Source organism: Macaca thibetana, chromosome 5 (assembly GCF_024542745.1).
Source record: "Macaca thibetana thibetana isolate TM-01 chromosome 5, ASM2454274v1, whole genome shotgun sequence".
Lineage (NCBI taxonomy): Eukaryota > Metazoa > Chordata > Mammalia > Primates > Cercopithecidae > Macaca > Macaca thibetana.
In genome coordinates this window covers 87,877,906-87,903,315 of record NC_065582.1, presented here as the reverse complement: position 1 = coordinate 87,903,315, position 25,410 = coordinate 87,877,906, and the positions used below count along the sequence as shown (strand labels likewise).

The 25,410-nt window shown below is 35.5% G+C and overlaps 1 protein-coding gene across 6 annotated transcripts in view; it reads right to left on the bottom strand.

The window, feature by feature from the left end:
* PPP3CA (protein phosphatase 3 catalytic subunit alpha) overlaps nt 1-25,410 on the bottom strand; it is a 330,028-nt gene that overhangs the window by 11,348 nt on the left and 293,270 nt on the right. For all 6 annotated transcript variants that reach the window (XM_050791104.1, XM_050791105.1, XM_050791110.1 and 3 more), the window contains one exon: nt 5,981-6,065. In XM_050791104.1, the coding sequence (XP_050647061.1) occupies nt 5,981-6,065 (85 nt within the window). The remainder of the gene's footprint in view (nt 1-5,980; nt 6,066-25,410) is intronic.

Here is a 25,410-nt window from a genome sequence, read left to right as displayed (position 1 = left end):
GCAGCAGAATTGCGTGAACCCAGGAGGCGGAGCTTGCAGTGAGCCGAGATCCCACCACTGCACTCCAGCTTGGGCGACTGAGCGAGACTCGTCTCAAAACAAACAAACAAACAAACAAACAAACAAACAAAAAGTAGGTTTGATGGCTGGGCGCCGTGGCTCATGCCTGTAATCCCAGCACTTGAGGAGGCCCAGGCGGGCGGATTACGAGGTCAGGAGATCGTGACCACCCTGGCTAACACAATGAAACCCCGTCTCTACTAAAGACTACAAAAAATTAGCCGGGCGTGGTGGTCGGTGCCTATGGTACCAGCTACTGGGGAGGCTGAGGCACAAGAATGGCGTGAACCCAGGAGGCGGAGGTTGCAGTGAGCCGAGATTGTGTCACTGCACTCCAGCCTGGGATACAGAACAAGACTCCGTCTCAAAAAAAAAAAAAATAAATAAATAAATAATATAATAATAATAATAATAGGTTTGAGATAATTATTGTTTATTTTCATGCAGGTGTTTCAAACTTTTTAAGCTTCTGTGGTCTGTCAAACCACTAGAGGTCTCCTGAAGAAATATATTGAATGATAATATGATTTGGGAAAATTGTGAGTATCTCTAAAGAACGAACACAATTTTCCTTTACATTCATATTCAAAATATGGGTTTTGCCTCATGAGTGATTATAATTCCTACATACACCAAGAATCTTTGTGTCAAATCCCGCATCAAACACGGGACTCAGGCTGGGCACCGTGGCTCACACCTGTAATTCCAGCACTTTGGGAGGCAGACCTGGGCGGATCACTTGAGACCAGGAATTTGAGACCAGCCTGGCCAACATGGCGAAACCTCATCTCTAGTAAAAAATGCATAAAAATTAGCCGGGTGTGATGGCATGCTCCTGTAATCCCAGCTACTTGGGAGGCTGAGACTTGAGAATTGCTTGAACCCAGGAGGTGGAGGTTGCAGTGAGCCAAGATCGTGCCACTGCACTCCAGCCAGAGCGAAAGAGTGAGACTGTCTCAAAAACAAAACAAAAAACAAAAAACCCCCCAAAACACGGGACTCATCAAACAAACAATTATAACCCACAATGCTCTGAGAAAGCCAAGTAAATTATTAGCTTTTTACCTACAAAAATTTTCCGGTAATCTGAAGTATTCTTTTTAATCTTCAAAATTTCTTCAAAATTTTAATTTTGTACCAACAGTAGAAAAACCTTTCTGGGAAATCACATCTTTGTGGGGGTCACACTCAGGCTAACATCCCAGTCATAAGACTGATGTTGGGACATCATTTAATTTTCTTGGGCTTCAGTTTTCTTCTCTATAAAATTACATCTGTAATTATGGGATTTCTATGAAGATTAAATGATACACTGTTACAAAAGCCCCAGCAAAGAAGATGGTCATTTTCCTTCCTTCCTTGCTCTTTTTTTCTTTCTTGTTCAACCATATTCCTTACTTCCCTTAATTGTGACTGCCATTCCTGCCTCACGCGGAAGCCATGCCCTCAATGGTTTCTAGCAGCTTCTTCATTTTTCAATTCCAACTCTCTCTGTTGAGTTCTCATTCAAACTGGTAATCTCTGCAGTAATTTCCTCTGATGACCATGCCCTCCTTCCTGAAAGACTCTTTGCTCTAGGTGTTGTAATGCTTTTTTTCCTGCTTCTCCTTCTCCTTCTCTGACATCTTCTCAAGTTCCTAGGCTGATCTTTTTCTTCTATCTCCAGACCTATGTTTTCTAATATGTAGGCCCCAGCTACATGTGGCTGTTAACCACTTCAGACATGACTAGTTGAATTAAGACGTGCTGTAAGTGTAAAATACACATGGGATTTCAAAGACTTAGTACAAAAATATGAATAGAAAATGTCCCTTTAATAAGTGTTATATTGATCAAATGTCAAAATGGTAAAATTTTGGGTATTTGTGTTAAACAGATTATATTATAATAATCAATAATTTGTTTCTGTTTCTACCCCTTTTACTGTGGTTTCTAGAAAATTTAAAATGATAGATGTGGCTCACATTTTATTTCTATTAGACAGCAATGTTCTGAAGAATTCTTTATTCTCCTCCTCTCACCTTTCATGCCCTCCTTTAGCAAGACCATCAGCTTACGTTACTGCACTCATCTCTGTGTTATTTACTCTTGTTTGCATTTCTCTTTCCCTTCCCTCCTTCCCTTCTTTCTTCTCTCTCTTTTCTTTCTTTCTCTCTCTCTTTCTCTCTTTCAAAGAGTCTTGCTCTGTTGCCCAGGCTGAAGTGCAATAGTGCAATCTAGGTTCACCGCAACCTCTGCCTCCCAGGTTCAGGCAATTCTTCTGCCTCTTCCTCCCAAGTAGCTGGGATTACAGGCACGCACCACCTTGCCTGGCTAATTTTTGTATTTTTAGGAGAGACGGGGTTTCACAATGTTGGTCAAGCTGGTCTCAAACTCCTGACCTTGTGATCCGCCCAGCTCGGCCTCCCAAAGTGCTGTGATTACAGGCATGAGCCACCACACCTGGCCTCTTATGTCTGCATTTCTAACCCTCACCTCTCTCTGAACCTCCAGGGCAGAATTTCTGAGTGCCTCTACATAAATGCTCTGCCAAATTCAACACATCCTACTCTTCCCAATAAATACCTGTTGGATATTTAAATTGAAAAATACTTCCTCTTCCTTAGACAATGGCATCCTATCCATGGCACAGACTGGAACCTCTGTAGAATATTCTGGAATATTTCCTCTCTCCTGTAGCCTCTCACATAGGTAAGGGTTCTCATGGCCAACACCGGAAATCTATTCTGGCTAATTTTAACAGGAAAGAGATATATTAAAGGTATTAGAGAGTTCACAGATCCAGAGAACTGGGCTTTGATGCTCTGTAGCTGGGAAGAATAATAGTACCTGTCCACACTGTGGGGTGGGCTCCATGAAAGGCTTGCCACTGATGTTCATAGCCAATGCCAGAGCTCATACTAATGCTGTGTAGTTAGCTCCCAAAATGCTGAGGCGGAAGCTCTTCCATTGCTGGCCCATGAGATTCCACACCTGACTGGACAATTGCCGTCCTGCCTTGATGCCTCCTCATGATGCTCAATTTGAAACAAAGCCTTACTTACATGCATTTATCTGACTGGCGAATCCTAGGCAACAGGTTTGTATTTTATCTGCAAGGACTGCTAAAGACAGTTTTCTGGTTCCCTGATAACGTTGCACATTTCCAAAATGTAGGAAACATGATGGGCAAGTATATCTGACAAATTTGTACCACATTCCACATTCATTAGTGACGTTCTGTTTTCCCAAATTCCTTGTGTTTGTTCTTTCCTTTGCACTTCTCCTCCCATAGCCTGGTCCAGCCTTTTGCTAGGATTACTTCAAAGCTTCCTAAATGTTTTTCTTTTTTTTTAAATTTACATTTTATTTTATATTTATTTACATTTTTGGTTATCCATATGTCACCTTGCTAGCCAATCTTCACGCTGCGATTAACATGTATAGTGAAACATGGGTTAGAGCATGCCTCTAATCTCATTAAAGTAATTCTACAACTCCTGATTGCCTACACACACAAAAATTAAATGCTTTAACATGCTATTCAAAGCACTCAAGGATATGGACTTCAATATATTTTCAGTCTCTTTTTTAACTAGATTCCTCACTCACCTTCATGTCTTTTGCTAGTCAGTCCTTGAATATACTTAGAATTCATTACTAGATTACTAGTATTGCTAGAATTTATACTAGACTACATAGCAGTTTTGAGTAAGACTCTCCTTAGTGTTGCTCCCCAACTGAGTGAGTTGGGACACTGCTTAGCCTCTCTCAGATTCAATTTCCTCACAGGAAAGTGAAGTCACCACAACCTTGCAAGCTTCCTGTGTTGATTATTGTCAAATGTGCAAAACATGGGGCATGAACCTGGCACTTAGTAAGTGTCCCATAAAAGGAGGCCATTGATATTGCTGTTAGGATTGTGCGACTGTGCTCCTGATAATTTTTCCACTTCCAGGAATGCCTTCACCACGTTCCTCCCTGTCCTGGAATCAAGCCTATCCTTCACAGCACTCCTCCAACTTTAACCTCTTTATGAACATTCCAGTCAGGAAACACAAGGTTCCTTCCTGTCTAATGCCACAGCAGGACATCTATTCATGTAGTTAGCACACACTTTATTTTCTTATGTTAGTTTATTATCTATCTAGCTGGCATTCCAATTTGGTATCTAGATTGCCTAATTCAGTGCATGGTATACAGTTAATGCTCAATCATTACTTACTAAGCTTAACTTACTTTTTTTCTAGATAAGATCTCTCTATATTCTGCATATGTGCTATGGATGCTTTTATTATAGAAAAACAATAAGATATAGCTTGCTTCAATTTTTCTATGAACATGTGCAATTTTAAGTCAAGTCACTGATCACTGGGTTCAAATAGTCCATTTATCATGGGATAGTCATGGAAATTCTAGAGCTGTTTTTACTTTCCCTCAGAGACTTCAGACAGAACAAGAAATAAAAGCATTATTGGTAAATCTGAGGCACAATAAATAAGCAAGTGTTTACTCAGAGTTCCAATTAAGCTTATGACCTTCATATATGCCTTTGTTCCCACAGAACATTTTTCCAGCCATACAGGTCTCCTTGTGGTCCTCAAAACTGCCAGTTTTGTCTTTACTTAAGTATCTTTGCACTTGCTATTTTCTTTGTCTTGAACTCCCTTACCCCATTTCTTCATGAAGGTCACCCATGCTTGCCCAAATACCATTACTCAGAAAGTTTTTTGTTGACCACACACTAAAAGAAGTTCTTTATCTCCCACTTGCTCCATCTCTACATTGCTTTATTTCTTTTCTCCATGGTACATAATGAATGCTTTAAGTTTTACTATATTTACTTATGGCATGAATGAATAAACCCTGAAAATGTAGTTGGAAACGTAGAGCAATAGAGCAAAGGTAGCCTCATTCAGTAACAGAAGGGAGCAATGATGCTCTATTTTCAGCCTGCACACAGCTTGTCGTGATTGTGCTGGCTACCACAGAGTTCTCATTGTCTTTGATGTGGTGTCTCTGAGAGCATGATAATGCTTTTCATCCTTCTCATGGCTCCCTCTTTTGGCATTAAGTCATTCAGTTACTCTTTAGTGACTGTACCAGGAAGAGGATAGAAATAGCAAGAGGAGAAATCAAAAGAGCCAGTGTCAATACTCTATGAGAAAGAGTTGGGGCAAAAATTTGGCAAAAAATTAGATTATTAAATTATCCAATTGTAGATGTAATATTTCCCAAGGTGTTCCTATTTACTCGTTAATATGTATCATTTTGAATTGACTGTATACTCCTAACATATAAATATATCACATTTTAAAGTAATCTTCTGAAGAGAAATGTTATATTGTATTATTTAGAAATAACTAGAGTGAGTTTCCTTCAAGAAAACATTTGTTTTCTAAATTAATGCTTAATAATGATTCATAATCTATTTACAAAATATACTACTATATGGAAATTGAAACATAGTAATTTCTTCTCTCAATAATTAGAATAATATAGATTCACATGAATAGCTCTATGGTTGAAGTTCATTTCCTAGAAATCTAGTGAAATGTGTCTGATAAATGCATCTTTCACCACAGAACCAGAATGAAAAACAAAACAAAAAAAAATCACAATAGCTTTTCCTGTTTCATAAGATGTTCAACCTATTGTGAAATCAATGTTTTAAAGTCCTATAGCAAATAGAGGAATAAAATGTGATGCGATTCATTTTGAGACTTTCTTAACAGAAATAATTTAGTAGATTGCAATTTAACTAAAAGAGTGAGAAACAGACAATTTCTCATTTAATTTTTCTCAATTTTTAATTTAAAAGGAAAAAAAAAGACAAATATTCTCTAGTAAAATATTTAAATTACCAGATGAAAGTATTAAAGTATTTATTAGGTGACACATTATAAAATTTGAAACAAAAACAGAGGACGAATGCACCCACCTGAGCACTGAGAACACTCTGGCCATTTTGCCTATTGCTCGGATCTTGTTCCTTATCACCTCCTTCCGGGCTGCAGCTGTTGCACCTGTATTTTCAAACAGAGTTCAGGGGTCAGTGATTTTATCTAATTGCAATTGATTTTACAAATTTATACATACATCAGACTCCAGTAAGCAAAATCAGGTTTGTTTTTTTTTTTTTTTTCCTTAAGAGGATTTATCCGTAAATCAAAGTTGAAAATTTAAGCTTTTGGCCACCAATACTAGGATGTGATTTTTGAGAGGTCCCCATACTTTTGAGATATCAGGGGGGAGGTGAGTAAGAAGCTAACTGGAAAATCACTGAGCAGAGGGGTAGGTTCCTATCCTCCTTTTCTAATTGACTTTCCCTTTCTTTTCTATTTATACAGAGACCATGCATTGGGAGGAAGAGTTAAGTGCCTTATCACCATCTTCTATTCATTTGCAGTCTCCATGCTGGGAAAACTACTTTAGGAAACTGCTTTTCCAAAAGTTCTCCTTTGATATGATTAAACTAGGAAGTCTCTTAATTCCCTATCTGCGTTGCAACATCATTCATAATTATTTGATGATGACTGCTTGAGCACTTGATACTCTTTCATCTGGTTGGTTCATGAGTTCTAGAGAAAAGAGTAGAGAACTGCTAAATTGGATTTAGTAAGAGACAATGACACCATGGTTTGCATTTTAGTACTATTTTTGAAATTTATGCACTGTTTTTCCAGGTAAGTTTTACCACTTGTTACATTTTCCAAATTAAAAAAAGTAATTACATAGATTATTGTTACAAATAAATATATTTTAAAATAATGTTGTAAAATAATACTTTAATGAACCCATTTTATTCTTTATTTAATTCCCAAGGTATATTGGAAGAAGTATAAAACAGAAAAAATACCTCTCAATTTGTTGTTGTTGTTGTTTTTTTTTTTTTTAAAAGATGGAGTCTCGCTCTGTCGCCCAGGCTGGAGTGCAGTGGCGCGATCTCGGCTCACTGCAGCCTCCGCCTCCCCAGGTTCAAGTGATTTATCCTGCCTCAATCTCCCAAGTAGCTGGGACTACAGGCATGTGACACCACGCCCAGCTAACTGTTTTTGCATTTTTAGTAGAGACAGGCTTCACCATGTTGGTCAGATTGGTCTCAAACTCCCGACCTTGAATGACCCGCCTGCCTCAGCCTCCCAAAGTGCTGGGATTACAAGTGTGAGCCACCACACCTGGCCAAGATTTTTATAATCCAAGGTAAAATGGATAAGTTATCCTTTTTATACATTATGTGGGATTTTATAGAAAGCATTAACACAAGCAGATCATCTAATTCCACTGCTTCTAATAGATACACAACAGAATATTCTTTTCAAATAATAACAGAAATGTTCCTAATCCAACTGAACAGTCTGAGTCACGTAATTTGCTCAGGGACTATAGATGATAACTGGTATGTGTTTTGGTTTTTTATTATAATTTGTGATAACAGCAAGCTTTCACAGAATGGTTTTGAAAAAAAGATTTCTACTGTTTCCCTTAGAGGGCTTTTATGAACGCCATTTGGAATCTTGTTGATTGTATTGATCAAACAATTAATATGCCAACATTTACACGAGAAAGAAAACTTGTACCAACACACACAATTTTGAAATGGCTAGAAAAAAAGGCCTTTGCTTTTTTTTTCTCTCTCCTTCCACTCCAAGAAAGTGAAAACATAATGGATCACTTTCTTTGCCTGGGTGGGTAATCTTTCAGAGGTGATGCTAACACAAACCCATCTCATAGGTGCATGGGTGTTCCCCAGAGGGTGTATGAAAACCAGCAAGCTGGCTTCCTTCCACCTTCCCTCTGACCTGAAAGCAGCCTACATGTATGTCCATTTCATCCTCTCTTGTGGCAACCATGCCATGGCAGGCACCTTTCAACACATCCAATGGGAAGGACTTATTATTGCCAGCTATTCTACCTGCAAATGGGTAGAATAGGTTTCCATCTATGTGGGAGAGAGCTGTTCTCCAACCCAGCTATTCTGATAATAAGCAAAACCACGGGTCTCATTCACTATCAGATCCTTGAATTATTAATTAGTCTCTTGGCCAGAACAATGGAGAGGAAAATAGGGTGTGTGCAGGATCCCTGCCTCTAATCGTATTCTGATTTTGTAACAATATTAATTGTCTATGATTTGTAATTAAGATTATACATCAAATTCTGCTCTGGAGACCATCTAAAACTGAATTCTCTGTGCTTGGATTTTAGATGATTAATGAACAAGAGATCATCAAAAGATTTTTTTTTTTTAAGTGGGATGGTTAATAGTCCCCTTAGGGTGGTCTTCCTATACATATATATATTTCAGTTACTCCATTTGATGATGCTTTCAGTATAACATTGTCCTATTACTACTCTATGTTTAAAATTCCCTACCTCAGCTGACCTGTGAACTCAAGGGTCATGATGTGCTGAGTAAGGGAAAAGATTCTGGCCCTCTCCAATAGACAATATGGCCAGATCATGAAATCAATCCAATGAACACGAAGAATGGAAATTGTGGGAGAGCTCCAAAACTGGTCACTATATTTAGAAGCACAAGAAAAGCAGCAAGGAGTGGCTAAGATGTCTAGAAATAAAATTTCATGTATTTAACAGAGGTGAGAGGGGTAACACATAAAATCAATTAAGTAAAAATATATATGAAGAATAATCTCACAGAACATTTCTGATAAAAAACTTGTAAAAACCTTAACTAGAGAAACGAAAAGTAAAAAGTTGGAAAAGGAGGGAAATAAATTATGTAGAGCTGTGCTTCTTAGCTTGGTGTAAGCTGATGATCAGAAAAATGCTCAAATACATACTCAATTTTAAATGTAAAATGAACATTCTCACAGTCAGTATACTATTCCTTATATTTTCAGATCAAATGAATGATTAGAGAGCATATAAAAGATATTCTACTTTATATATATGCAGTTGTGCTCCCCATAAACTGTGAATCGCAACACACTCTAGCACTTTTCTTAATTAAAAAAAAAACAAACCTCTCTTTTAAAAATTTCTCAATAACCCAGATAAGGAGTTTTATTATCCCTCTTATAAAATTGGAATATATTTACACAAAAAGTAAAATAACCTGACCATGGACAGTAAGAAGAGTCATTAAACTATTCTCTGAATCTTTTATCCTGAAAAGTACCTTTAATCTTTTCAATATAATCAAATCAAAATGAGCTCTAACCACACATACATAACCTCACATACAAAGATTTAAAATATTGAAATAAAATATCTGGATTGATGTGTAATTCAATCTAAAGGAGCTGAACAATAGCAGGAGAGAATTAAGTTCAGATGTAAATGGTCTAGTATACTAAGTATTGCTATTCCAGGTTTTCGGTATTTTCCAGAGATCATTAAAATTCTTTTTCAAAAACTTATTCCATTTCAAATCCTCACAGTCCATAATTAAACAGAAATATCAAGAATAAGTACATGTTTTTCAGAATTTTGCTACCTGCAACACGCAAAGATAATGTCATATTAAACATTCTTGGTACTGTTCTATTTACGTTGTGAAAATGTACCACAGTAGCTCAAATTAAAATTCAGTATATAAAATAATGAAGACACATAAAATACCTTTTACATGAAAACTGTGATAATTTCTTCCCATTGAAAAAAACATATAATCACTTATTTCAACTTGGAAGTCCAAAACTGAAAGGTAGTATTTCATATGTTAGAAAAAAATAGCAATTTTAAGTAAAATTTCATTTTGTATTTCTATTCAAATAATATTCACCTCTTTTTTTGGCCTCTCCTTTCAACTTTTTAAGTTCTGATCTTCTTTTATGCCTAGGGTATCATGCTACTATTTCCAGATTCTAAGCAACCCTGAAAACTCAAATTTTGCTCAACATGGGGGAGGCTAGTATGCAGACCAAGGGGATCTTTAAAGATTTGCTTTTAATACATGTCCTTCTTGCCTTTAACTTAGCACCTTACTGACTTTTTCTCATGAAGTTTTAAGATATCTATGGCAAATGGCCTTCTAAGTGAGTGTTGCAACCCCACAGGGTAGATTTCAGCCTTAAAAAGGAACTGGAAAAAGGCATTTGCACCACAGAGAGTGGGGGCAAGTGCTTGGCTGAAGAGAGATTCTTACCACCTGGGGTATCTGCCACACATTATAGATGTTGGCTCTGACTTCCAGCTCAGTTACCACTGTGGAGCTACTACTGTGAATTCCTCAGTTACACCTGAATTAGTGGTGTGCAGAACGTGTTATGTAGAGTTCAAATTAACATCCAAATCAGTCATTCATCAAATATTCTTGTGACTCCTTTACTATACAGCCTGCCATGTGCTAGCAACAGAAGTATGAATGAGGCATTGTCTCTGCTTTTGGAGATCACGTGAACAACAAGAGATCATGACAAATATTATATTGAAAGTAGCAGTGGTACACTGGAGCTGGCTTCTGTCAGCTGGTAAGAGGATACTGAGTGTGTCCCTTCTTAACTCCATGGTCAGTAATTTCTTTCTCTCTCTCTCTTTCTCTCTTTTCTTTCTTCTTTCTTTCTTTCTTTCTTTCTTTCTTTCTTTCTTTCTTTCTTTCTTTCTTTCTTTCTTTTTCTTTCTTTCTTTCTTTCTTTCTTTCTCTCTCTCTCTCTCTCTCTCTCTCTCTCTCTCTTCTCTCTCTTTCTTTCTCAGTCTCTCTCTCTCTCTCTCTCTCAGTCTCTCTCTCTCTCTCTCTCTCTCTCAAAGGAGTCTCACTCTTTTGCCCAGGCTGGAGTGCAATGGCGATCTCGGCTCACTGCAACCTCCACCTCTCAGGTTCAAGCAATTCTCCTGCCTCAGCTTCCTGTGATTCTCCTGCCTCAGCCTCCCAAGTAGTTGGGAGTACAAGTGCCTGCCACCATGCCTGACTAATTTTTGTATTTTTAGTAAAGACAGGGTTTCACCACACTGGCCAGGCTGGTCTCAAACTCCTGACCTCAGGTGATCCACCTGCCTGGGTCTCTCAAAGTGCTAGGATTGCAGGCATGAGCCACCATGCCCGGCCCATGGTCAGTAATTTCATGTTGGTAGCTTCAAATCAGCTGTGGGGGAAACATTTATACCACGAAAATCTGCAAATGCTACAAACCAGGGCCATTTTCCCTGGGAGGACAGGTGCAAACTGCGTGCAGGTAGAAGAAAACTTTTCAGTGAAATGGTGACAGTCAAGGATCTTGAAGTATACATAAACACCAAAAAGAAAGAAGAATGGCATTCTCCATAGAGGTTTTTTAAATGTGTAAAGGCAGCAAAATTCCACATTATGTTCAGATGATGGGTAAGGAGTTTGATGTGAATGAAGTTTGAGTAAACTCGGATGACGGTAGGCTGGGAAAGAAGCAGGAAATGCCTGGGCTAACCTGTAAAGGCTTTAGCATAGTAGTACATGCAAACAAGAAGTTTAGATATTAGCATATATGCAATTGACTTAAATAAAACTTACTTTGCCAGATACCAAAAAAGAAAGAAACTCTTAGATTGCTGGATGAGTAGAGACAGATATGTGATAAAGCAAATATAGTCAATTGTTAGCTATAGAAAGTTAAGTAATGGGTATCTAAATACTAACTATACAGTTCTTCAAACTTTCCTGTATGTTTAAAACATTTTGTAATAAAATGTCAAAAAATGAAACTATACTTAGAAGAAATTTGGTTTTGTGGGGAAAGAAAAATAGCAGCTTTGGGGAGAGAAGTCTCTAGGTCCTGCCCTGCCCTTCCTTTATGTAATCGGGGAGGATGCAGGAGCTTGCTGAAAAAGGTAATGAATACTTCTCACTGGAGTTACATTCTCCCCATCTTTCTTCTTCACCAAATCCAGGAGAGAGCTGAACTGGCAAGATTTTGTTTTAAAAGTCTAATCGAAGAGATTCTTATTAGTTTCAACACATTTTTACAACTGTAAGAAATAAAAATGACCAGTTATAAAAATTATACTTAAATATCTTCTGAAAAGAAATATTTTTACATTAGAATGTGAAAAAACTGCTTTTAAAAATTGTTACTGTTATTGAGTTGTATTTTATTGGATAGAAACACTAGCAGACCTTCCCAATTCATCATTATATTGGCCACAAGCTTTTTGTTATCATTTTGGTTTCTTTCTTTATAGGACATTTTAACTAATACAAGTGCATCCACATCATATGTATTTCAATGAACTATACATAAAAAAGTATATGTATACTAAAAGTTTTTGTATGTTTTAAAAGGAAAGATATGTCTTTAAAATTATATTTTGGGGGTAGACTTCAAATGTTTTCAAATGTTTAATCCAAAATCTGAGAAATTTTTTTTTTTTACCACTCACCATTCCAAATTTGTTAAAACTTAACAAAGTTCATCCCTATTCTACTTGAAAATAAAATTTTTATCATGGGTAAGTATTATTAAACAGAGTTTCAATGTTCCTTCAGATTTTATTCTTTGCCAAACAGAGCAATTACTGAATTTGAATAAAATCTCTTTATGAAAGCATAAAGTGTTGAGATCATTAATATCTTTTGTTGTGCTATATTAAAGATAAAAATGGGTGTTGTGTCCATCCAGACTCAGCACCTTTGAAATAGAAGATATAATGCATAAGATAGAACCGACTTCAGATACCTCTAAGAAACCTGCATAATTGGTCTTTATAGCTTTTTACAGATTATGAAAATTGTCAATATAAAGACTGTCTTCTTTGGGAAAATACATGTCCAACAGTTGAAGTAATCCCTAAATCTTATCTTGTCTTTTTCTTTCCTGACCTAACTTAACAATAACAAACCTTGAGCTCTTATATCCCAGCAAAGGGATGTTATGCAGAAGTTACTTTAGATATCCACCCAGTTTTGCCGTTGGCTATGAATTGTGACAAGTGCTTCAGTACATTTTCCTACACCACCAGGCACTTGAGCCCTAGATTTAAAAAAAGCACCATAAGCAATGGGTAACTGTTTACTCTGATGGAATGACTTCGAAATTGTAGCCTTTATAATTTTTACTCATGTAGCTACAAAATAATATCCCCAAAGAATACTATTCCCATTCCATGTTTAAATAGTTGTAAATAATGTTGTAAATATTATGAGATTAAAATGAAATGGCTATATTACTCTGTTACCAATGATATATAAATATCACAGCAATCTGAGTCCCACTATCATTCATTTAGAGAAAAGTCCATGAATGAAATCCTCATTGATATTTAGAAATCATATATTATTATTATTTTCTTTGAAATTGTAGTTCCACTTTAAAATTCCCCAATTTTGTTCCAGTGCATTAAAATTTTTTAAAAATATATACATATTTTAAATTAGACAGGCTCTCTACATGTGGCCCAGGCTGAACTAGGACTCCTGGGCTCAAGTGATCCTCCCGCCTCAGCCTCCCAAGTCGGGTTACAGGTATGCTGAACTTTAAAATATTTTTGTCACTACATTATATGTTATGTTTAAAAATTTAACTAAATTTTAGAAATTTCCTGAGATGATGGATACTAAGTGTTCAAAAATTCCTTTGGAATAAATAACACAATATCATAATTATTATAGAGAGTTCACAATTATGAACTCTTTAGTTCATAATTGAGATAGAGAGCACTAACATATGATAAATATTCAGAAATATTAAAATGCACAGAAATAAAATTTTATTGGAATTCATCTCTTAATGATAAAGATGGGAAGAAAATTACATTGCTCCCTTGATTAAAGAGACTTCCTAGATACGAAGCTTTTCCAATGTCTCTTTGTGTGTGTGCCCCAGAGATTTTTATAGCTCAAGGAAATGTTCATACTGACTATGTCTAGGGAGACCTGTGCCTTTTTGTTAAAATGGAAAAAGGGCATTTGAGAAAGAGGAGGCAGGAAAGGAGAAGCTGCAATAAGGCCTCCAGCCAACGTGCCTTCTTAGGCTGATCACTTTTAAGAAAATAAGACTTATGGTGGCTGAGGATGTGAAACTGGATTCCCTTTAACTCCTCTTGAAATGTCTTAGGGTAATCGCGACAGTACAGATATTCCAGCCTGAAGAGTGCTGTTCTATCAAGAATTAGATTACTCTATTTCTAGAGTTGACAGCTATTGGAAGAACTCCTTAACTTGCCATAAACTTGGAAATCCTGCACTGTTCATCTATTTAGGGTCAGTGCAGTCAAAGTGAATCCAGAGATTGTTAGGTGCTTTCTCTCACCAAACAAAGCCATATGTATGCTTATATATTACTATTTTGGGCAAAAGAAAAATACATTCAGGACAACAAGTGAAAAAAATCCTGGTAAAAATTCATCTTTTTGAAGATTACAAACTAAAATATTTAGAGTATCTTTCTAATATGGATCCTAACTCTATTAACTATCCCTCCCATAGGTGATAAAATTGGGACATAATTGCCACTCACTCCAAATGACTCTAAAGCACACATTCTGAATTTCTTCCATATGTTTTTTTAACTTGACTACAATCTCAGTATATATTAAGAGCCTGCAATGAATGGTGTGATATTTGGCATAAGGCTATTCTGTCTTACATCCCACTTTGAAAGCAATAGAAGAGCCTTTAAAAAATATATGTATATTTTAAAAAAGTTTCTCCCGTGTAATGGATTTTAAGGGTGTAATGGATTTTAAGTGTTCAATGGATTTTAAGGAAGGCCAGAAGAGCCTAGACTAGTTTTTTCTCCACCTCTCTTGTCATAAAACATAACCAAATTCTTTGGATAGGTAGTCTTAAAAATGGACAGATTACTCCCAAATGCCCAATTACTGTCATTATTTGGTTATTTTCTGTTTAATTATCAGTTACTTTCATTTCCAAACTCTAATTTGATTCCATGCACTTTTGTTCTCTACAATGTTGTGTTCCGTCTGTTTAATGACTCCTTGGTTGAGTTGCAGAAGCTGACTATAAGCAGAATTCTAACTGGGTGAAAGTAAAAGACTTTACAGTAGATTAGGAACCTTCCACTGATTTTTCAAGAAACTCTAACATGTTCAGCTAACGCCTTACAAAGCATATTGCCCCCCCTTTTAATATTTACCAAGGAAGCTATTAAAAGCCATAAAATCTGACTTGGCTTAACCCCTTTATCGAGACAAAAACACATCAATTTTATAAAGTAGCAACAGAAAATAAAAACAAAAAGGAATAAATCTAAATTTAATAATATTGATTTATTATCTCAAAGGGAAGCAGTCATAATGCCTAGATGTCTAATCAAAGATTGCTCTTGATATGGATGAAGATATAACTGTTTAATAGGTGTTTATTGAGGACATAATTGTGCATACGTGGTAAGTGCTGGAAGAATGCATTCAGACTAGAACTTAATTCTGGGCCCATATGGATTTATACATTTATCAAATACTAGAATGACATTTACATGTTATCTCTGCCATGATATAAAGTGAAGGGAGAAAATGAACAGAGTAAAATATTATGTTTGATTGTCCCATATGTTTTATCCTAGATAAAAAGTTAATTTGAGTACCACTTGACAGCATAATAAAAAACAGACAGAAACAAGTAATACAACTCCTTCATCTGACAGTGGAGAATGGCTGAGGCACTGGCAGGTAATGAAGCTTATCTGAAAATAAGTCATTCAAAGGTCTGTTACTATTCACAGTCCACACACGGTGTTTTGTTACTTCGTGGGAGACGTAGTAAAGTTTTGCCCAAGGAGGAGAAGTAGAGGTTCTGGTCAGTGACCCAGGCAACATCAAAAAGTAGATGGTTCCCAAGTCATGAGACTTTAACATCATTTAAACATATTATTATCTTACCAGGAGAATGGATGTGCTAGTCTAAAATGTGTTGGTTTGCAACAGATGCATAGTAAAGAAGAGTAGCTGAGGCAAACATTCGAAATGTTCTGGGAAGTACTGTCCATGGGCCAAATGGCTGTGAAGTGCTTTGGTCTTACAGCGAAGCTTTGGATCACAAATACTTGGCTTGTGCACTTCTCTTAAGACATATAACTAAACCGGCATTTGAAAGCCAGAACAGAACAGAGGTAAAGAACTTGTGTCTAGAATAAAAGACCTTGGTCTAAGTCCCGCCACTATCATTTACTAGCTATCCTGGGAAAGTATTAAGTAAGTGTCTTTAAGGCTCACTTTCCTTATCTAAAAAGTGAGGAATGTTCTAAATGCATTATTTGCATTATTTCATATAATCCTCACAACAACCACATGGAGATGGTACTACTAGTCTCCATTTGACAGAGAACAATTCTAAGGAACAAAACGTTATTTGCCTAAGGTCTTTAGCTAGAGATGATTCAGAACCAGGATTCATTACAGTACCAGCTAACTGACCTACTTCACTCGCGGTGGCAGAATAAATAATGTTCTCATTCATTCTCAACATTCAACAAACACATGTGCCAGTTAGGGTGCTACCTGCTAATGCATGTAGAACAGAGCTTTGGTATATGGGAAGTATTGTAAAATGCTTGTTATTATTAAGAAGAAAACACTTGTGCAGATATGAACATTCCAGTTACATTTCTCTCTGTAAATTAAATGATGTATTATGTGTTCTTGGTGAATATCAAGCTGCCCTGAGATGTGGCCTCATTTATGTTTTGTGCCAGCCAGGCTAAAGGCTGGACCCCAGATTATGGCAAACACACTTGGAGAGAATGAGAGGAGCCAGGATGCTGCTGGCTTTGCAGTCAGAACAAAATAGACCACCCCAAATAGATGGGTTGACAAAATAGAATCAACATTTCTATTTCTACAGAGTTCTGAGACAAAATGGGAGAACAGCTTTTATATCTTCTCATGAGCTAAGAATAAAGAGGGGAAAAAACAGATTTTAGAAGAGTGAAAATAGGAAAATCTCAGAGAGAAATACTTTTAACATTTAAATTTTGTGGGCATTTATTGAACTTTTAAGTACAGCCTTTACACCTGCCATAAGAGATCAGTTACTCTAAAAAGAATGTTTTAGAAACTGTGGACTCAACAACTCTCTTGCTGCCTCCCCTAAACACCTATATCCTATGACTAGCATGTTTAAACACCTATATCCTCCACATGACTAGCATGTTTAAATTGTTCAGTCAGTTATCAATTACTCTAATAAACGTACAATCTTCAAGTTAAGAACCTGAATCCATTAATGCTTTAGTACAAAGAGAATTGGGAAAGCTCTGCCAGAAAAGTTTGAAAAATATAGTTTATTTTCTTTTGGTATTAGTTTTCAGCAAGCTAACATTACTTACTACAGGCCTTTCTACAAAGAATGCCTCTTTCACATGCCAATTATCTCAACTCTATTTAAGAAGTAAAGTGTTCTAAAACACAGAGAGTCTTTGCTTTCACTGAGAGAGAGAGCTCTCTATTTCAGTGCCTTTCAAATAAAGAATGCATTAAGGCCTATAGGGCCACATGTTTACTTCCCTTTTGCAACATGGTTTGCTTTCTCGAATAAATTTTATAAACACATTTATGCTTAGATGTGCAATAGCTAATGTTTAGCATAAGTAGGCTGATGTCACCATTAGTTGAATAAAAACTAATGCTATAAAAATAATTTCTCTTAAAAGCTGTATAAAATATATACTATATATGCATATAATACTGCATGTTGAAACACAGTTATAAAATCTGGAGTATTTTCTGTAATATTACCTTACTGTGAGCATAATACGCTGGTCAATGGTGGGCATTATCCAGCCAATTAGCTGCAACAGGGATATGGCTGTTTTTTTTAACATTTAGTTCATTCTGCAAATTATGAGCTTCCATGCAATGTGAAAATTATGCCAGATAATTAAGAAACACATTTGTGCAGTCATGGTAGTACAGTATGAAGAAAAGGCAGTACTTCTGATGCCTATATGACTGCATCATTTTAATTGCTAAGTTAAAAGGATTTTAATTATTGTGACCAAAGATGAAAGGCCAGATTTGATGAAACTAATTAAAATATGATAGCTAACCAGGCAGCTTGTTTGATAGTCAAGGTCTCAAAATGTCAACAAACCTAAATACGATGAGAATCATACCAAACTACACCTAGTAAATGCCCATGTATTTTTCAGACATTTTTTAGTTTTAATGATATAGTAGCTATAACAAGGTGTCTTCTTTTTAAGATGAAAGCATAATGAAACAAGTGGTTTTCTGTACTTTATAAAGGGTCTAAGAAATAAATAATAAATTTATAGAGACAAACGATTTAGCTTCTAAGTTAGACACTAAAATATTAGGCAACTGAAAACAAACAAAAAGAAAACCCAACAATAAACTGGGAAAACAATAAAAAAAAAGCCTGAGAAGAATTTAGTCTTTTAAAAATATTAACCTACCTTTTTACACATCTTCCTTTCCCTGTACCCTAATTACATCATGCAAATGCAGTTATTATAAAAATATAAGAGATGTTAAAATGTTAACACTGGTAAACTGATGTCCACTTTTGCATATAATTTCCTTGAAAAAATAATATGGACTTATCACATGGCCACATTTTCTAAAACATCAAAATTCATAAATTTTGTTTTTGGCTTTTCAGAAGTAGAAAAAGAAAGATGTCCCCCACGTTCTTCCTTTAGTTATTAAATATTTTATCCCAATTCCTGCTGCCTCCCCTAACGCCTATATGCTGTGACTAGCATGTTTAAACACCTATATCCTCTGCATGACTACCATGTTTAAAACTGGTTTCTTATTCCACTTGACTCCAAGTTCAGTGAAGGCAGAGACCACATGTGTTGTGTTCATCATTGAATATATGGTAAAATATATTATGTCCATATTTGCTTTTAATGAATACACAGATATAAAAATATGTAAAGTAAAAACACAATGTGATATTAGAATTGGGTACACTGAATTTTATTTTAGTATTTTGCTTTTGTCAATGATTTAAATTCTACATGCTACTGTAAAAATAAAATAAATTTTGCTGTTCACCTCTTTCAACAATCTGATATCTGATAACCAAAGTCATGGTCCTAATTCTGGCCAGACTTATATCTCATATTAATTTTTCCGCACGGGGCGCAAATATTTTTAAGTAGCTGTTGCTTGAACTGCTACACAAACCTGGTTTTTGTGCTCTCTCATCACTCTTATTTTCTCCTTCTTTCATCTCCAGCTTTTACAGTGCAGGCTAATTTTAAAAATCAGTCCTCAATTTTGTGAGATTTTATTCCAAATCAGCAACTTTGGAGGCCTATTTCACTCTTAATAAATTCAGTTATTATTTAATCCTAGGCCTCTGTCACTGCCCCAATTTCTTTCTCAATTTCTAGATCTCCTTTCCCAAATCCTGCTTGGACATTTCTAGAATTACACATGTCAGTTTTATTCAAACTCCTGCCTGTAACATAACTCATCTGTCTCCTGGAGGTGGTGACTTTTTCCATAAATGTTATCATACCTCCTATGGCCCTAGGTTTGAACCATCAAACTCAACTTTTGTTTCCTTTGCCCCTCTATCTAAGACCTGTTGATTCTACTTTGTAAGTCCTCGGAAATATCTTTTGAACAGTTCCTTTTTAATGTTTTTTCTTAACAATATTTTTGTTCAGATCTTGTCAGTGCAACTTCAAGATACTTTATTAAGTTCCTAAACTGTATCCCTACTCACCCTTTGTTCATTTTCCAAGCATTTATCTAAGCTTGAAAAAGTTTTTGCTTTTTCTCAAATACTGCTTTTATTATGTTACTCCTTGACTTACTAACTTCAGGTTAGGCTTCAATGTTGACAGAACAAGAATCTCATCACCACTGTGTTCCTTAGAGCATATTTTCTTTTGTATGTCTAAATGGGTTTGTTTCTATTTTTTATATTAAAATGTAATATATTCCCCCTAAACTGTCAAATATTACAGGCTATAACATCATTTTTTTAGATTGGGAAATTGAAATATAGGATGCTAAAATGAGTTGCTCAGAAATAATAATCACAGCACACAAAAAAGTTCCAAGCTAATGGCTCTTAGCCTATGTGCTGCTAAATGCACAAAGTGATGGGACTTTCTACAGTTAAATCCTTAAACTTAATTTATTCACTCCATTTAGATTTTTAAATTAATCAAACCCATTTAGATTCTGTGACTATCTGAAAGTAATGATTTGGGGGTAATCCCTTTATGCTTGGGGTGCCAAGGCATTTCTACAAAAGAATTATTAGTGTCAAATGCTTTTTGCTAGGTCAAACATTCATCATGGCAAATAAATACAGTTTTGGTAGAAAATAATATATTCATACCCTTAGAAAAGTATTCCTCAAGGATCAGTAAGATACTACATTAGTCACACTAATTCCCAACTTTGCACTTTAAGTTCTCTACAACTGTTAACAGCTAGACAGAAATAGGCAGGGAGATACTCTAGAATCTGTGATAATAGACATGAAGAATTATCTAATTCAAGGCAGACTATGGAAGATAATTTTCTGGTATACGATATAGATGATTTCACAGAGGCATGCAAAAAGCTACTCTGATTACATATTCACCTGCTTATGGTTAACACTAGGAATAAGGCAAAAACGTTGATAAAGGATAAGAGTTCTACCATGTGGTTTGCTCTTTAGATAAAAGCAGACACATACATTCTAATTTAATATTAAGTCTTTCCAGTGCAGCCTGAAACTGTATTTATCTTGAAATGTATTCACTTTATTATTTTTTCTTTCCTTTCTCATTCTACAGGACTTCAGTTTCACTTCCATAGTTTTTTCTGGTGAATGAGACTTATCACATATCACAGTCTCAAACATAATCTGTATTTTTTAAAAAAGTGATCTCAGTGCCTACGATTTTAGGACCTAAAAGACAGTCCCAGATAAATAACTATTCCTAACTTACAAAACTATCACTAGGTTTCCAATGCTTACTGTTTCTCCAGACTTCCTTATTATAATAATGAACAATAAAGAAACCCTTGTAATGAAGGTTGATTTCTGTTAGCTCTACTTTGGAATCACTTACTAAAGCTTGGTCTGAAATGAGTCTTCTTCATTAATGTGCATTATCTACCAAATGTGATATCTCTACTTGGATTTCTTTTTTCTCTAAAGTGTTCCAGTGAATAACAACTCTAAATTGAAACCAGACTATCATTTTATCATCCAAAATAAGAAGTGGAAACAGGAAACAAAGACCCTAATACATATAAATTAGATCATCAAAAGACATTCATTGGCACTAAACTGCTTCCAAACTTTACAAGATAACAGAAGTTTTTAATTTTATTTTCAACAAAGACGACCACAGGCCAATTTAAAGCAGCAATCTTTTTCCAGACAGCCTATCAAATTCCTTTACTTATAAGACAGAAGCTAAGGAGGAGGGAATCATGACATGGTTTCTATCCAGAAGCCTGACTGAGCCAGAAGACTTTCTGTCTGCTCAGATACACCTAAATTTTTCACAAGATGAAACACATTTCTTCTTAGCCTATGTTAAAATAATAGAATGATATTGTTTCATATGCATTGACTTTCATGGCCAAATAATACTGCAAAATATATTTCTTCATTTCATAAAATATTTTTATTTTATAGTATACTTATATATTGTTATATTTATATTTTATTTTACAGTATATTTAATAGAACAAATTAAAGCATATTATATTTGCTTATTAGTTTTTTTTTTTTAAAGCATCACAGTGAATGAAAAAAATTTCAAACATTGTAATCACATGTGGTGGGAAGTTTAAGAGCCTGACAACCAGGCAGACATTAAATCCAGGCTCTGGTGCACTTTGCTAGCTGGATGAACTTAGGTTTTCAACTTACTGAGCCTGGATCACTTTATGTGTAAAATAAGGATAATAATAGTACATATATCAATAGGCTGTTTTGAGGATGAAAGATAATATAAATTGCCTAGTAAACTTAACATAAATGACAGTTAATAATAACAAATCTTTTGTTGGCCAGAAGGTAAAATTAGTAAATTAAAGAACTAAGCTTGATCCCTAACATGTACGTGTTAGTTGCTGTCACTAACATCATCATTAAATAGTAAAGACGAGTTGACAGATTCTGAAGGAAATGAGGAGCATCTCTAAATTGCTATAGGCGCTATAGACACTAAAAAGTCAAGCTGATAAGATAAAAGACAGTCATGGACTGTACAGGCACTATTATTACCTTTGACTTTCCCATTCACATTGGAGATGGAATGAAGTATTGAGAAGGGCTTGATAAATGACTCATGAAGGGATAGCCCACTTAAAATAAACAGCAATGTAAGGAAGAATTTTATTTAAGTCTTTGGATGTCTTCTGATTTCTGCTTTGCCTTTTCAGCCAACAAATAAGGAGCCTGGCAAGCAGTAGAAGAGAGCCAGCCCCATGAGGGAGACAGGCTACAGGCTGCAGGCAGGAAGGATGGGGTGCAGAAATTTGGAAATTTTATCCTGAGGTTGGAAATAATGCGACCAAACAAACAAACAAAAACTCACTTCAATATATATTATCAATAAACAGTATTCCCAAAGAAAATCAAGGATTTCTAAGAAACTTTACAAATTATTCTTTGAGCATCTTTGAGCACCCTAACCCTAACCCTTTGAGGAAATTCAGTTTTGCTGTCTTGTTACATCAAGTGCTAGGACTCCTGATTGCTCATACTGAAATATATAATATCTTAAGTAGAATACACTTTTTTTTTTTTTTTTTTTTTTTTTTTTTTTTTTTTTTGGTCAGTCTCACTTTTAGCCAGGTTGGAGTGCAGTGGTGTAATCATGGCTCACTGCAACCTCTGTCTCCCGGATTCAAGCAATTCTTGTGCCTCAGCTTCCCAAGTAGCTGTGAATACAGATGTGCACCACCATGCACACCTATTTTTTTGTATTTTTAGCAGAGACAAGGTTTTGCCACGTTGGCCAGGCTGGTCTCCAATTCCTGATCTCAAGTGATATGCCGGCCTTGGCCTCCCAAAGTGCTGGGATTATAGGCATGCGCCACTGCACCCAGCAAAATATACTTTTAATTAAAACTTAAAACTTTCATTTCTGTGTTTTTTCTAAATGACAAATTTATGAGATTTGAACTAAAAGGTCACATTTAGAAGTCACAGTTACAAACCGAGGAGAGCATCTATTAAGATTAACTTTGACACATCTCAGACTCAGATCCCTAAAGTCCTCAGTGTTCACACTGAACATGCTCTTAAACTTGCATCTAGAAAAATGTGGGCAGACAAGATCACACTAATGTTGGCCCATCAGTTTCCACATTCAATGGAGAGGCATTCAGCATTCTTCTATTATCACCCTGTTTAGAAAGGAGAAAACTATTCACAAAGGGTAAATGTAGAACCTAATATGTTTTTCCCAAAGCACCAGCTTCTTCTCAATCATAACCTATCGTTAATGCATAATGTATATGATGCCTCTCCTTGCTGAATTTAATTTCTCTTCTTCAGTTCCTCTAGGCTCTTTTTCTATGAAATTTGAATCTGATGCTGCTCATGGAACCAAGGCCTGCACTGCTATCATATGCTGGCAAAGCCCAATCAGGCAGAAGGATTTTTTCTTTCACCTCTCCTCATCTCTTTCTTCCTTCTCCTCCCATACGTACATATACAAAAGAAATAAAGCATAAGATTAGATGATTGTTTCTCTTTAGTTTGACTAAGGGAAATACACCAACAAATTTTAAATAAGATGGGGAAAAAAGGCAGAAAAAACACCCACATACTACTGGTTAAGTGAGGTCCAATATACAGGAAACCAAGGAAATTCAGTTGTCTATCCCTAAAAATTATATAGCAATAATTTTATCTCTTTCTGCTCGCTCCCAAACTGACAAGTCATATATAGACACATAGGACTTTTAATATGCATTACATGTTTTAATTAGCCTGTGTGTAAATTTCGCTTAAAATTTTGAAAACACTAATCTTACTGTTAATACAGCTGAGCAGAAATAAGCTAAAGTAGAATAAACTGTTCAGAACGATAAATAACTTAATGATGTTTAACCTGATAGGAATGGATCACTGAAGGAAGCGGATAAAAGTGAGAGATAAAGCTCATCTTTTCTAGTTGGTAAGAGCAGGTTAGGTATTCCTGACCATCTTCCTCCCTGCACCTGGGAGGACAAAATTTCTCTGCAGGACTGACTTAAAACTTAAAGAGTGGTAAAGTGGGTATTCAGGGGTCTGCTTAGAAAGAAAAAAATTCTTCCAAGGGCCCTAAGAAAAACATACACTCCTATAATTGGAATTAAAACAGAGTTTAAAAAGTAATTGGTGATGAGCACAGCACACTGATTAGAACTAATTATTTTTTTAAAAAGTATCTGACAAATCCTTTCACGTAAGCGATTGAGATGATGAGTAAAGGGAGCTTACTAGAAGTGAAGTAAGCACAGGGTTAGTCTTGGTGATGTTTAAGTGTGCAGGAATAACATGTAACAGTGAAATGTACAGTCATTTTGGCTATGGTACCTAGTACTTAGTAGATACTGAATATATATTTGCTGAGTGAATGGATTAACATAAAAATTACGAACATATGTAGGTCTACACATTCTTATTCTCTACAGTATGTTACATTTTTGTTCTCTATATCATAAATACTGGCTAGTGGACTTGGCAAAACAAACATTTGTTAATAGGGGATTATGACTGTATTAATGCTAATCTTTCTTTTAAAGAATAAAAGGACTATAGTGAAAGGTACATACTGAAAAATGTTTGTTGATGTTTAAGATTTAGGTTCCATGTGGTTAGTATTTTTTTAGGAAATAGTTTCTGCCATTCTGAAAATAGTATTATCATTTAAAAGATAACAGTAGCAAACTGTGGCTATAACATATGAAACATCTAGAATTTAGAAAAAGCACAAAATGTCCATTGATCTCCTGCATATTTCAAAATATGTCAATATATTTAAGTTCTTATATATTCTAAATTTAGCCCAGTAAAGTTGTTTTTTTAATATATCAATTTTTCCCTTTCCTTCCCTATGTTGCACATCTCCTTGCAATGTGGTATATGACTCAAAACTAGTATATGAAGAAAAGTAATAAAGACAAGAGAAGTTGCAGAAAGGAGAAAAACTATGAGATGTTAGAAATAAATCTTATACATTTAATTTACCTAAGTATATAGACTCTATTTACATGAGTGTATGAACAGGTTTATTTTACTTTTGCCTGTAGCATTAGGTATTTTCCATTTATAGCCATGACCTGTATTAAGCTCAGGTAAACATTAAATCATGCCATTTGGAAACCAACTTTCAGAAAGGACCACATTCTCTTTTCATTTTACTCCAGTGCAGTTTTTAAAGGTATGAATTTTATCCATTTAAACTCACCATAATATCTAGTTTCCCTTGCCCTCTTCACCCTTTATTTATAATTTGTCTCATTTTATTGATATTATTGGTTTATGCATCA